General features: G+C 45.0%; 1 protein-coding gene across 1 annotated transcript; it reads left to right on the plus strand.

The window, feature by feature from the left end:
* The first annotated feature begins 5,271 nt into the window (after nt 1–5,271).
* On the plus strand, nt 5,272–13,489 carry SPDYE4 (speedy/RINGO cell cycle regulator family member E4). The gene is made up of 7 exons (XM_061401239.1): nt 5,272–5,380; nt 6,066–6,266; nt 7,050–7,108; nt 7,787–7,872; nt 10,111–10,279; nt 10,429–10,535; nt 12,888–13,489. Exons 1-6 carry the CDS (start codon nt 5,272–5,274, stop codon nt 10,486–10,488), a joined length of 684 nt encoding a protein of 227 aa, XP_061257223.1. The 3' UTR covers nt 10,489–10,535; nt 12,888–13,489.
* Nucleotides 13,490–14,028: the final 539 nt, after the last annotated feature.

Raw genomic sequence — 14,028 nt, forward strand, 5'->3', positions numbered from 1 at the left:
ACTGGAAGAAACACAAGCTGGAATCAAGATCGCCGGGAGAAATATCAATAACCTCAGATATGCAGATGACACCACCCTTATGGCAGAAAGTGAAGAGGAACTCAAAAGCCTCTTGATGAAAGTGAAAGTGGAGAGTGAAAAAGTTGGCTTAAAGCTCAACATTTAGAAAACGAAGATCATGGCATCTGGTCCCATCACTTCATGGGAAATAGATGGGGAAACAGTGGAAACAGTGTCAGACTTTATTTTTTGGGGCTCCAAAATCACTGCAGATGGTGACTGCAGCTATGAAATTAAAAGATGCTTAGTCCTTGGAAGGAAAGTTATGACCAACCTAGATAGCATATTCAAAAGCAGAGACATTACTTTGCCAACAAAGATCCGTCTAGTCAAGGCTATGGCTTTTCCTGTGGTCATGTATGGATGGGAGAGTTGGACTGTGAAGAAGGCTGAGCGCCGAAGAATGGATGCTTTTGAACTGTGGTGTTGGAGAAGACTCTTGAGAGTCCCTTGGACTGCAAGGAGATCCAATCAGTCCATTCTGAAGGAGATCAGCCCTGGGATTTCTTTGGAAGGAATGATGCTAAAGCTGAAACTCCAGTACTTTGGCCACCTTATGCGAAGAGTTGACTCATTGGAAAAGACTCTGATGCTGGGAGGGATTGGGGGCAAGAGGAGAAGGGGACGACAGAGGATGAGATGGCTGGATGGCATCACTGACTCGATGGACGTGAGTCTGAGTGAACTCCGGGGGTTGGTGATGGACAGGGGGCATGCTGCAATTCATGGGGTCGCAAAGAGTCGGACACGACTGAGCGACTGAACTGAACTGAACTGAACTGCACCAGCGGGGCTTCCACGGTGGCTTACTAGTAAAGAACTCTCCTGCCAATGCAGGAGACGTGGGTTCTATCTCTGATCTGGGAAGATCCTCTAGAGAAGAAAATGGCAAGCCATTCCAGTATTCTTGCCTGGAGAATCTCATGGACAGTGGAACCTGGTGGGCTACAGTTCTTGGGGTCACAAAGAGTTGGACACAACTTAGGAACTGAATAACAGCAATTGCACCAGCCTGGGCAGCCCATCTCACCCAGAGATTTCCATCAGAAGCGTGTCAACAAGAAAGTTCAAATTAGGCTGTAACTCAGTGCTGTGGAATTAGAATCTGTGAGCCTAGGTCCTGGCATCTGTTTATTATTTTCTCCGTGTGATCCTCAGCTGAAAGGATTGTATTGACAAAGCACTTTAATTTCACACTGCTGATATTTCTGCAGTACAGTTATCTTAAGCTGCATTCATAGGAGGGAGAGAGAAGAGGAGAAGTGATAGTTCTGCTTTCCCCACTGAACACACTGTTACTGAACCAAGCTTGAGTCTGCTCACACGCACACAGTAAAGCCAGTCTCCTGACACCAGGTCATGAGGAAGGAAAGGGAACAAGGTGACAAGCGAGGAGTCCAGGCAGCTAGTGGTCAATAGGCCCCAACTCCCCCAGTGACTTTCAGGGAAGAGTTTTTAAAGATGGGGTGTGGCTGTTGGTAGGAATATAAGGTGCAGCCACTATGGAGGATAGCATGGAAGGCCCTTAAAAAACTGGAAATAGAGCTACTCTGTGATCCAGCAATCCCACTCCTGGGCATATATCAGGAGAAACCCACAACTCAAAAAGATCCATGCACCTCTATGTTCATAGCAGTATTATTTACACTAGCCAAGACACAGAAGCAACTTACATGTCCATCAACAGGTGAGTGGATAAAGTTGATGTGGTACATACGCACAACGAGATGTTACAAAACCTTAAAAAGGATGAAACAGTGTCACTTGCAGCACGGGTGGAGCTAGACATCATAATACTAAGTGAGGCAAGTCAGAAAGAGAACGACAGACACAGTGATATCACTTCTGTGTAGAATCTTAAAAGATGATACAAGTGAACTTCTTTACAAAACAGAAATGGACTCACAGACATAGAAAACAAATTTATGGTTACCAAAGGGGAAATGTGAGGGGTGGAGAGATAAATTCGGAGTTCGGGGTTAACATATACACACTACCACATATAAAATGGACAATCAGGACTTCCCCAGTAGTGGTTAAGACTCTTCACTCCCAATGCAGGAGGCGTGGGTTTGATCCCTGGTCAGGGAACTACAATTCCCACATGCCCCATGGTAAGGCCAAAAAAATAGACAATCCTCAAGGACCTACCATATAGCACAGGGAACTCTACACAATATTCTGTAATAACCTAAGGAGTTTCTTGGTGGCCTAGTGGTTAGGATTCCAGGCTTTCACCACTGGGGCCCAGGTTCAGTCCCTGGTCAGAGAACTGAGATTCCACAAGCTGCACAGCATAGGGGAAAAAAATTCTGTATTAACCTAAAGGGGAAAAGAATCTGAAAAAAAGAATAGATATATATAAATGTATAACTGAAACTAAGACAACATTATAAATCAACTATACTCCAATATAAAATTTTAAAAAATTTTAAGTGAAGGAAAAAGAGTGGGGGAGGGGTGGTTGTGGGGTTGTGTGATCAGCTTGTGGACCTTCCTCTGATTGGCTGGTGTTGAGATAACCAGGAGTCAACGTCATTAACCTTCTGGTTCCTACTGGTCTGGGGTCTACATGCCCGTGACCTCTTCCACCTGATGGGGTTTTCAGTATCTGTGAAACAGCTCGCAGGGCTTGGCCCAGAATATTATCTATACCCCTTGTGGAGGGACTAAAGGACACTGACTTTGTTTAATGGTTAAACTATTATTATTTTATCTCTTTTTGGCTGTTTTTCTTTCTTTATGCATGTTCTCACTTCTTTGATTAGATTTACTCTTTGGAACTTGGAGAAGGCCTAGGAAGCTAAAATTTCCTAAAGACAAGATGCAGGGGAAGACAGGAGGAGAATTCATCCCCCCAAATCCTGAGGTCCTGCTTAGTTACAGCAGCAGATTCAATCTGGGCTGTTTATGCCATTTTTGCTCAACATAGCAACAGACCCCACACAATTGTAGCCTGATTGGGCAAGGTGGGCAGGGGAAGATTGGATTATCCAATCTAGATTTGAAGATTAGATTAAACAATCAAGGCATTTTGCTGTTCATAAGAGACACTTTCAGGAAGACAGAAAACCAATCTTCTAATATTTGAAAGCTTGTTAACTGGGAGAGAGAGTGAACTTCTGTTTTGTTATGGAGAGACCTAATCAGCGTTGATGGTTGAAAGCCTAATGATTGCAAACTTGAACTCATTTGCCTCCTAACAATTGAACATCGTCCACAGCAGAAGGACACAGGTCCTCAAGCGGCAGTGCTTTTCCCAGCAGTGCCCATGCGAGGAGAACCAGTCCAGTGGCAGCTGGGGAGGACATCAGATGCGGTTTGCAGGGCCTCTGAGACCTAGTCCACCTCAGAAAGTCATGGAGAGCAACCCAGAGAGACGGTCTCCGCACCTTCGATGAACTGCTCTGACTCTAGATGACCAACTAGAAACACGTAAGTGATCAAAATACAAAATAAAACTTTGGGCACACCCTGAACAACAGAGGTACTTCTCATCAAAGTCCAAACAATAATTCAAAAGCAGGGCTCAGAGCCAAAGTTGTGAAACAACCCAAGTGTTCGTTGACAGATGAATGGATAAAGAAAATGTAGTGTGTATGCTGATACAATTAATCCATAAAAGGGAAGGAAACTTTAAAATTCTATACAGAGAGCATTTATTTATTTAATGATTATTTGATATTTCTTTTTACACACAGTGAAAATTTGATAATTCCACTTTTAAGAGGAAAAGTTAGTATTTCTCTATAGAAACAAGTTTCAGCAGTAGAGGCATAAGGGACTTCCCGGTGGTGCTAGCGGTAAGGAACCTGCCTGCCAAAGTAGGAGATGTGAGAGCTGCGGGTTCAATCCCTGGGTCAAGAAGGAGAGAATGGCAACCCACTCCAGTATTCTTGCCTGGAGAATCCCATGGACAGAGGAGCCTGGTGGGCTGCAGTCCATAGTGCTGCAAAGAGTCAGACACAACTGAAGTGACTTAAAATGCCTGCATGCAGAAGAGGCATACGCACGCACAGGAACACAGAGGGCACAGGACTACAGCCCTCCAGCCTCCCCCATGTCTGATCCCCCGAAGAGACCTGCTGGCTCTTCCTCCAGGTGCCTGGAACTTGATGACTTCTCTCCATCTTTTCAGACATCCCCTTTCTGGACTTACCCACCCCTCAACTCCTAACCACATCTGGGTCTCCCTAGTTCCAACTCCTGCTGAGTCTCCACCCCATTTTCACATCTTGTGGGGTCTTAGTTCCCCGTCGAGGGGTTGAACCCAGGGCCTCAGCAGTGAGAGCACAGAGTCCTAACCACTGGACCACCAGGGGGTTCCCTCCACCCCACCCATTAACACAGCAGGCGACACTAATTTTTTCCCTTTTGATGCAAATTGGACTGTGGCTCCTCTCCTTCACTGGTTTCCCATTGCACTTAGGATACATCAGAATGACCTCAGATCCAGGGTTTTCTTTCCTTTTTCCTATTGTGTACCATCCACACCAGCTTTGGGGGTCTAAGGAGGAAATTTTTATTTAGGCTACCACAAGGGTGAACCTTGAAGATGTTACACTAAGTGAATCAGCCAGATATGAATGGACAAATGTTATACAATTCCACTTCTATGAACTCCCTAGAGGGGTCAGATTCAAAGAGATAGAAAGTAGAAGGATGGGTGCCAGGAGCTGGGGGAGGAGGATGGGGAGTTAGTGTTTAAGGGGGACAAAGTTTCAGTTTGGAAAGATTAACACATTTTGGAGACGACAGTGGCAATGGTTGTACAACAACGTAAGTGTTTGATACCATTCAGTTGTGCCCTGAAAAAGGGCAAGCCTGTGGGCAAGGGATAAACAGGGAATCCCACACCTGAAGTTTTGGGGGATGGTCAGGAGTTGGGTCAGCAGCAGGAGATACAATTTCCCCTTAATCTCCAGGAGAAGTGGACACCTCAGTCAAACACTTACTTGTGTTTTTCTTCAAGCTGGTTGCCAGATTGGAATGACTAGTGACGTCAGAGGCTTCTGACCTTCCTGATTGGAAGAGCAGGCTCCCATAGTGCTCAACGGCAGAGGTGAACAACAGCATCTCCCCGGATCCTCCTCCACTCCCAGTTCATCCTCAGCTTGAAGAAGGGACGTCACGCTTGCATTTGGCCAGGATCCAGAAGAGCTGAGACAGAACAGAGTCTAGTTTGTGTGGAAGAAGAGTTCAGGAGAAATCATGGCCAGTTGTTGCCTGAATTCCCAGTTTGAGGACCTGAGCCCCCAGTCCAGTTTCTTGGGGCTCCCCATGGAGATGATTGTCAGTGAAGAAAGCCCAGGACCCTCAGGTGAGGGAGCTGGACACGAGAAGGAATTTCAGGGGGTTAACACTGGGGAGGAAGGGGTATAGAGGTCAGGAAGGAGCTCCTGTATAAGGTGAGTGTGGAAGGAAGGAGATATTCAGAAAGTCAGAGACTTGGGGAGGAGAGGACAGGAGCTGGAGACACAGAAAACCTGGGAAGCAAGAAAGGAGGTTAGGACCTGAGATCCAAGGATGAGAGAAAGGAGCTGGGGAAACAAAGGGAGGGTTCCTTTTTTTTTCCTGAGTGGGAGAAATTGCTTCTCTGGTGAGTCGGTGGTAAAGAATTCACCTGCCAATGCAAGAGACTTGGGTCTACTCCTGTGTTCTTGTCTGAAAATCCCATGGGCAGAGCAGCCTCAGGACTACAGTCCATGGGGTCACAGAGAAACATGACTTGGCGACTAGAACAACACAGTGGGAGAAATTATCTGCCACGAGGAAGAGATTTTCAGGATGGGAAACTGGAAAAATGGCCCCAAAAATGGGGGGAGGGGTAGGTGGATATCGACAGAGAAAGACGGAAAGGACAACAATCTATGAGCCTGGAGAGACTGGATGGGGAGAGTTGGGGATGGGAGTGGGAATGGTTTAGGGGTTGGGGAACCAGTGGCTGAATTCCAAAGACAAAAGCTTCATATCAAAAGCTTCATAACCCTCTTTTCCTTTCTCAGCACTCTGGGCCAGCTCCAGCTCCCTGCCTTGGCGCCCTGGCTATAAGAGGAAGTGGTCAGTGGCATTTGGAGCAGAGGCAGAGGACGAGGCCCGGGACAGCTGGATCGTGAAGTCGCTGAGTGGGCTCAGGACGAAGTTGAAGAAACAGCAGGTGTTCTTGGTGCTGCCTGAACACCACGTGATCTTCAACAAGGTGCTTGGTAAGGACCCTTCCCCATCAGCCCCACAACCTCCTGTTCTATAATTAAAAAAAAAAAAAAATTCTAACAACTACATTTTTCCAAGGGAGAGGAACTCCCTGCTAGTTGATGAGCTCTCAGTCCCTGGGGGACTCGGTACTGATCACTCACCAGGGACACTTAGGAATGAGGCAGAATTAGATTAGATTTAGAAATGATACTGATGGCTCAGTGGTAAAGACTCCACCTGCAGTGCAAGAGACGAAGGTTCGATCCCTGGGTTGGGAAGATTCCCCTGGAGAAGAGAAAAGCTATCCACTCCAGTATTCTTGCCTGGAGAATCGCATGGACAGGGCATGGTGGGCTATGGTCCATGCGGTGGCAAAGAGTCAGACATGACTGAAGCGACAGCACAGCACAGCACAGCAGAGATCAGTCTTGGAAATGATCATCTTGTAAGATCAGGTTAACTTGGTAGCTGCACCCCTGAGAATTCTTAGCCCTGACTGAATCTAGGCTGTTTGAATCTACATGCCTGACATGACTGTCAGGTGAGAAATTGTGATAACTTGATGGCTTCTGCAGTGGTACGTGCATGCATAATGAAGGGGCACCGGTCCCTCTCATTTGCTAGCCCTAGAAGGGGAGTGACCCCCTTTCCCATCCAGTGAAAGGTCTTCCCTCCCCCGGCCCTGAGTCACATTCCAGAATTTCCCCATTGGAGGTATCGTTCTCCCTCTTTGTTCTGGAATGTTCTCCTGGCAGCCCTGTTGCTATCGTCTAACATCTGCCCTCTTTTCACAGAGGATCATGTCATTAAGAGATTCCTGGCCTGGGACAGAAACCTGAAGGTATCTGATAAGGTGAGTCATCCACTGAGAGGGATTTCTGCTCCAGCACCTGTCTGGGGTTGGGTGGGGTGGGGGTACTCTCTAAACCCAGATTTCCACTCCCCTTTCCAACCTGATGCCTTGTCAGCAACCCCCTCCGGGGGCCTGGAGGTGTCCTCTGGGGTCTGAGCCCCAGGCGAGTCACTTGGTGGTGGTCACCTAAATCCCCCGCTCTGCTCAGAGGAGACTCATCTTTGCTGCAGCTCATCAAAAGCCATCCAGTGCTGGCTGCCCTCAAATCCACAGCCCCTGTCCTGGGAGCATCGTGGACTTTGCGTCCTCTCCTCCTCCGAATAATCAGGCTCACCCAAAATGGGGCAGGGGCTCTTCTCTGAGGGGCACCACCCAGTCCCCACCTCCCTCTCTTTGTGGCTGCCGTTTAGTCGCTAAGACATGTTGACTCTTTTGAGACCCCACGGACTGTCGCCCACCAGGCTCCTCTGTCCAGGGGATTTTCCAGATAAGAAGACTGGAGTGGGTTGCCATTTCCATCTCTCGGGGATCTTCCCAACCCAGGGATGGAACCTGAGTCCCCTGCGTTGGCACATGGGTTCTTTACCACAGCACCGCCCGGGAAGTCCTGCCACTCCCTTCTCTGTTTCTCCTCTTCTGGGATGTGACCTCTCTCTGTTTTTTCTTTCTGTCCATCAGTATCTCCTGGCGATGGTGATCGCTTATTTCAGCCGAGCCAGCCTCCTCTTCTGGCAATACCGGAGGATCCATTTCTTCATAGCTCTGTGAGTAGCTTGCTCTATCTCCCCATCAATGCTCAGCACCCTGGGAGGGTGGAGGGAGAGGTATGGGGCTCGTCCCTTTCATCTTTGGAAAAAAAAAAAACAACACACCTATTTGTACTGTTTATGGTGGAGTGCTTTCTGTTTGAAGTATGTTTTTTTCCTTATAGTAATTGAAGTACGGTTGACTTACCATGTTTCAGGTACACAGCAAGTTTATTCAGTTATACATATACACTTTTTTTTTCAGATTATTTTCCATTATAGGTTATTACAAGGTATTTTGACTATAGTTCCCTGTGTTAGTCACTCAGTTGTGTCCAACTCTGTGACCCCAAGGGCTGGAGCCCACCAGGCTCCCGTGTCAATCCCTGGCTTTACAGTAAATCTTTGGTTCTTGTTGCTTGTCTGTTTTTAAATGAGAAATCTAGCATTCTATTCATACTAAGTCGAACAAATATAGTCAAAATGTCATAAATTTTTTAGTTATGCCAAAATTCATAAGTTTTCTAAGCTATATGTACATATGATTTATATATATACACACATGTGTGTATACAAAAGATTTTCTACTACACTTGATAAAGTCTTGAGACAGAACATCAAAAAAAACGAACTGGAGAAATTAGAAAACACAAACCAAATGAAATGGGAAGACTGAATATAAAATAGAAAAAGTGAAAAAAAACTAGATAAAAGTAAAAAATCATATATATGATCCATATATATATATATATATATATATATGAAGTATGTTTTTTATATTGTTGTCAAAACAAACCCTTATATCAGTCAAAAGACTGAAGGAAACAAAGAAATCCTGCTAAGAGGAGAGGAAGAAAGAACTGACACCATCCTGCCCCCAAGTAAACAGGCTTGAGAGTTTCATTTCCAGTTTGAATTCTTCTGTCTCACTCCTTCCCACATCAGTACCAAGTGTCACCATGTTCCATTTCTGGGTTCCCATGACAAAGGCCACGACTGGGGTCCTCATTACACAGCTGAAATCAGGTGTAAAACCCTCCCCACTTATGTTTCTTCCAAGTTTCTCCCCCAAGCCAGTCGGCTTTATTTGCCTGAATATTCTTCCACAGACACGGTATGACCTGTGTTCATTGGCTAATTACTCACCAAAATCAAGGCCAGAGTTCAGGGTTGGAAGTCAGCCCTCTTGACAGTTGCCATCGCCCTTGCTTAATGTCCGGATTCTTTATTCCTTTGTTTCACTGTTCCCTCCAAATGCCCTTCCCTCTATTTTATATTTTATATCCTTATGCTTTCTTTCCAGATATCTTTCCCACACACATTTATCTGAAGAAAATGACCTTATCCTTGAGTTCAAACACCAAAACCTTCATGATTCCTGAGCTCCCTAATTTCTGCATCCTACTAACACTTTCCTTAAAATCCTATTATAATGTGATGTTTTGCATTACTAACCACTGGGGAAGGTAGATCTTGTCAAAATACCAATGCATTGGTATTTTCCTCAGCACAATTCTTTTCATTTTGCAACGGTTTGTTATAGTGAATCTCCAAGGTAATCTGTATTGCATTTGGCTATAAAACATTCTTCCATTCATTCAGTGAAACCTTATAAAGGGCACCCTATGTGGCTGGGGCTTCCCTAGTGGCACAGCGGTAAAGAACCCACCTGCAATGCAGGAGATTTGGGTTTGATCCCTGGGTCAGGAAGATCCCCTGGAGAAGGAAATGGCAACCCACTCCAGTATTCTTGCCTGGGAAATCTCCTAAACAGAGAAGCCTGAGAGGCTACAGTCCACGGGGTCACAAAAAGTCAGACACAACTTAATGACTAAACGACAACAATGTGCTGGGGGATATGAGGTGATGGGAAGAGAGACTCAAGAAGGGCTGCTGAACTAATGCGTCAATAAGAGCCAAGCCCTAAACATATCATTTAGTAGGAAAGGGATGAATGCAGAAATAGATCAGTTCCAGCCCTCAGGAACTGTACATGTACCTACAACCCAGGGAGTCAGGTGTGTGCACATAAAACCAAAGGAAAGGAACAGAGGTTGGGATTTCATCCTCACCAACAAGGCGTTAGAGATGACCTTCTGAAGGTCCTGCCCAGCAGTGGCTCTTTGATGACCAGGGATGCTGGGGAGGGCTGGGAAGGTTGTGTGAAGATGCTCAGCCCACATCCTTTCTAGAAAGCTGACCTCAGGCAGAGGCCCTTCCTGTCCTGCTCCTGACAGCCACCTGATGTCTTTTCAGCTTCCTGGCCAGTAAGATGGAAGAGGACAACCAGGCCCACAGACAGATCATCTTTTCGTTCCTCTATGGAAGGAACCACTCCCAGCGTCCCTTGTTCCACAAACTGGTTTTCCAATTCATCTGTTCCATGAACTGGAAGATGAGGGTCACACAGGAAGAGTGTGAGAAGGTGGGTGGGCTGTGGGGGCTTGGAAGTGAGGGTGGTGAGGAGAGGAGGGATCATGGGGATTGGGGGAAAGAATTGGAGGCTGGACAAGGGGAGGTGAGGGGTTGACTTGGAGAGGCATCATCATTTCAAGGGACTGTTCATCTTTGCAGATCCAAGCTTTTCACCCGAGGCTCCGGGTGTGGGATCGAGATTGTGCCCTCTTGCCCTAGGGGTCCCCCAGGACCACGAGGGCCTGAGATCACCAGCCTAAGGAAAGGTAGGTCTGTGTCCTCACAGATGTGGGCAGAATGATGTGTTGTTCATTGAGGATTCCAACTGTGGACCACCATCACCTTCCATCCTGTGACTTAGGCCAGCTGGGCACACAGCCAGATGCTGACTCAGTTCCCAGCCACAGACTGACCACCACATACAGATGCAGGTACAGTGGGGTCCGTGGGTGCCAGGCCTCGGGGAAAACTACTTGTCACAGAGGCATGGGTTTGGCTGCAATCATTTCACCCAAAACAATGGGGTCCAAATAACAGCTTTGATGGGATGTTGGTTTTTGTGAAAAGTGAATACTTCTAATTTTTTCCATATATTGTGTTTTGAGTTTCTCTTTTTAATTCATCTGTGGCCTTTCATCCCTCGGGATAGCGACTCTTAGAATTTATCTTCCATGAAGTCAATGTCTACAAATAGGATGTTAGAACAACCTACACGGTCAATGATAAAAGAGAAATTATGACTAGCTTTATTTTCATCCAAATTCACTTTCAAATTCCTTATTGCCAGATCACCTGTGGTTATTTCCTCTGACTCACCACTCCTGGACCAGTCACTCCTCTTGTACAATGACACGTTTCCCACCTCAAGTTTTTGGTCAAGGGAGTTTATCAGAACCAGTGAAGGTTAAGAAAGGCTATCTTCAACCTGGCTTATTATGATCTACCAATGGAGTTATAGATGTGGGCAGAGAATTAAGCAAAGGTTTGGTTTAAATTGTAAACTGTCTTAGTCCATTTGAGTTTCACTAACAAAATACTACAGACTGGAGATATTCCCTGGAGGTCTAGTGGTTAAGACTCTGTGCTTTCAATACAGGGCACGTGAATTCAGTCCCTGGTTGGGAAGTTCCGCATACTGTGCAGTGTGGCCAAAAAAAAAAAAAAAAAAACAACTACAGCCTGAGGGGTTACGGAGAAGGCAATGGCACCCCACTCCAGTACTCTTGCCTGGAAAATCCCATGGACGGAGGAGTCTGGTAGGCTGCAGTCCATGAGGTCACTAAGAGTCAGACACGACTGAGCAACTTCACTTTCACTTTTCACTTTCATGCATTAGAGAAGGAAATGGCAATCCACTCTAGTGTTCTTGCCTGGAGAATCCCAGGGACAGGGGACCCTGGTGGGCTGCCATCTTATGGGGTTGCCCAGAGTCGGACACGACTGAAGTGACTTAGCAGCAGCAGCAGAGTGGGTTAAAAACAACAAAAACCATGGGCTCTTTTATAACGACAGTAATCTCATTCATGGGGACTCTACCCCATGACTTAATAACCTCTCAAAGACCCCACCTGCGAAAACCATCACCTTGCTGTAGTTAATCTCTCTGTCATGTCCAACTCTTTGAGACCCCGTGGACTATAGCCCACCAGGTTCTTTTGTCCATAGGATTTCCCAGGCAAGAACACTGGAGTGGGTAGCCATTCCCTTCTCCAGGGGATCTTCTTGATCCAGGGATGGAACCTGGGTTTCCTGCATTGCAGGCAGATTCTTTACCGTCTGAGCCACTGGGGAAGCCCAATACCATCACCTTAAGGTTTATGATTTCAACATAAGAATTTTAGGGGGACACAACACTCAGACCATAACACTAACCAAGTTTAGGAGTGAGTATTATTTAAACATTAGGATCCAGGCTTAGGATTAGGGATCAGGCATCCAGTCTTATGATTCATAATGTTGACTTTTTAGTAATGTTTTTAGCATGGTTGAAAGTTCAGATTCTGAGTGGTGCAAAAGGATGGAGGTGAGTTAAAACTACGGCAGCATTCTCTGAGTACCAGCTCCCTGAGCAGAATCACCTAGAATCTTGGCCATAAAGCAAATTCCAGGGCCTGACCTTAGGTGTATTCAGTCATTTCTGGAGTTGGGGTTACCAAAGTCCAAGAATCACACTTGAAAACACTGGTTCAGGATTGTGGTTTAGAATGGAGAATTTGAGGTAAAACTGGGATTATTAATTAGCCTAAACTCTGGTTAGAATTGACTGAGAATGTAAATAATCTTTTTGTAATAATTTTACTTAGTTATTTATTTTTGTCTGTGCTGGTTCTTTGTTGCTGTGAGGGCTTTCCTCTAGTTGCGGTGTGTGGCTTCTCCTTGCAGTGACTTCTCTTGTTGTGGAGCACAGGCTCTAAGGTGCTCAGGCTTCAGTAGTTGTAGCACATGGGCTTAGTTGCTCCTTGGCACATGGGATCTTCCCAGATCAGGGATCAAACCCATGTCCCCTGCATTGGCAGGTGGATTCTTTACTACTGAGCCAGCAGGAAAGCTCGTAAATGATCTTTGTATCTGGACAGTTGCCACTTCAAAATCTGACACCCTAACTCTCTCACTTCCAGATCACCAGAGGAGATGTGGATTTTCAAGGGAAAGTCAATCCAGTCACTGATGACAGCCACAAGGAAGGACAAGAGAAGCCTCTGTGCAGATAACGGGAAAGAACCCAGCATCTTCTAGACTCAACTGAAGAGTTTTCGGTCATACTCCTAGGAGCAGAGTGTGCTTCCAGGAGTCTTTGGGACAATAAGAAATCAAGGTTTTTTTCAGATTCTCTTCTTTCCTAAGGCACCACCCCAATTTTTGGATTAATTCAAATCTTCCCTGAGTTAGATGTTGGAGGCCCCATTTTTATACACTAGTTTGCCCTAATCTAGATTCATGTGAAGGTGAAATGTAGGGGCTTGGAGTAGGAAGGAATTACTTTAAAATATAAAATTAGAGCCATAGCATCATGATAGATGACTCAAAGTTTGCCATCATCACTGGCTTATTTTGAGAATGTTGCCTGTAAAATTATTGTATTTATTTTTATATTTTATTTTTATATATCTACTTTAAATAGTTTCAAAATAGTCTTTGTTTTGAAAACATGTTATTCCTAGAAAGTTTTGTGATGGATATTATAGCTGTTGTGTATAGGTAAATACAATTTTGTATACATTTTCAAGAGGTTTTTGTATTTTTAATCTATTATATTTACATAATATATCGATTCTACTTATAGCTAGGTGGGTCATTCCTCCTAATTTTTGTAAACATAAATTTTAACTTCTAAAGTCCTTATTATTGAATTGTGAAAATTCAGTTGTAATTTTTTTAACTTGTCTTGAGATGTTTGTATGTAATTTTAGATTATTAAAGAGGATAATTCTGTGTAGCTTTTAGGGAAATATAATAAAGATGAAACTCTTTTCACACTCATTATGTGTGTGGTCATTACCAGTTTGGTTTGCCTGTTTGTAGTCAAACTAGATGTTATGTTGCTTAATGGCGTTGTGATTATCCAACCACATTTCTTAACTCTGAAAAATAATCCTGAATTATTTTCCACGTAGAAAGAGCAATCGAAGATGAGGCAGATCTCACATCATTCAAAAATTCAATACTGAGAGACAAGTGTTGGGTAAAAGGAAAAACAGCTTTACTGAGGAAGCCAGCAACCCTGCAGAGAAGTTGGCTTCATGTCCCAAAAAACCAACT

The sequence above is a fragment of the Bos javanicus genome, chromosome 25 (assembly GCF_032452875.1).
Source record: "Bos javanicus breed banteng chromosome 25, ARS-OSU_banteng_1.0, whole genome shotgun sequence".
Taxonomy (NCBI): Eukaryota; Metazoa; Chordata; class Mammalia; order Artiodactyla; family Bovidae; genus Bos; species Bos javanicus.

What these genes read in the sequence shown, in the direction of transcription:
- SPDYE4 (XM_061401239.1), top strand. Translation starts at nt 5,272, where the DNA reads ATGGCCAGTTGTTGCCTGAATTCCCAGTTTGAGGACCTGAGCCCCCAG. An exon ending in GATCTTCAACAAGGTGCTTG is followed by an intron (nt 6,267 to 7,049) that starts GTAAGGACCCTT and finishes CTCTTTTCACAG; the next exon opens with AGGATCATGTCATTAAGAGA. An exon ending in ATCCATTTCTTCATAGCTCT is followed by an intron (nt 7,873 to 10,110) that starts GTGAGTAGCTTG and finishes ATGTCTTTTCAG; the next exon opens with CTTCCTGGCCAGTAAGATGG.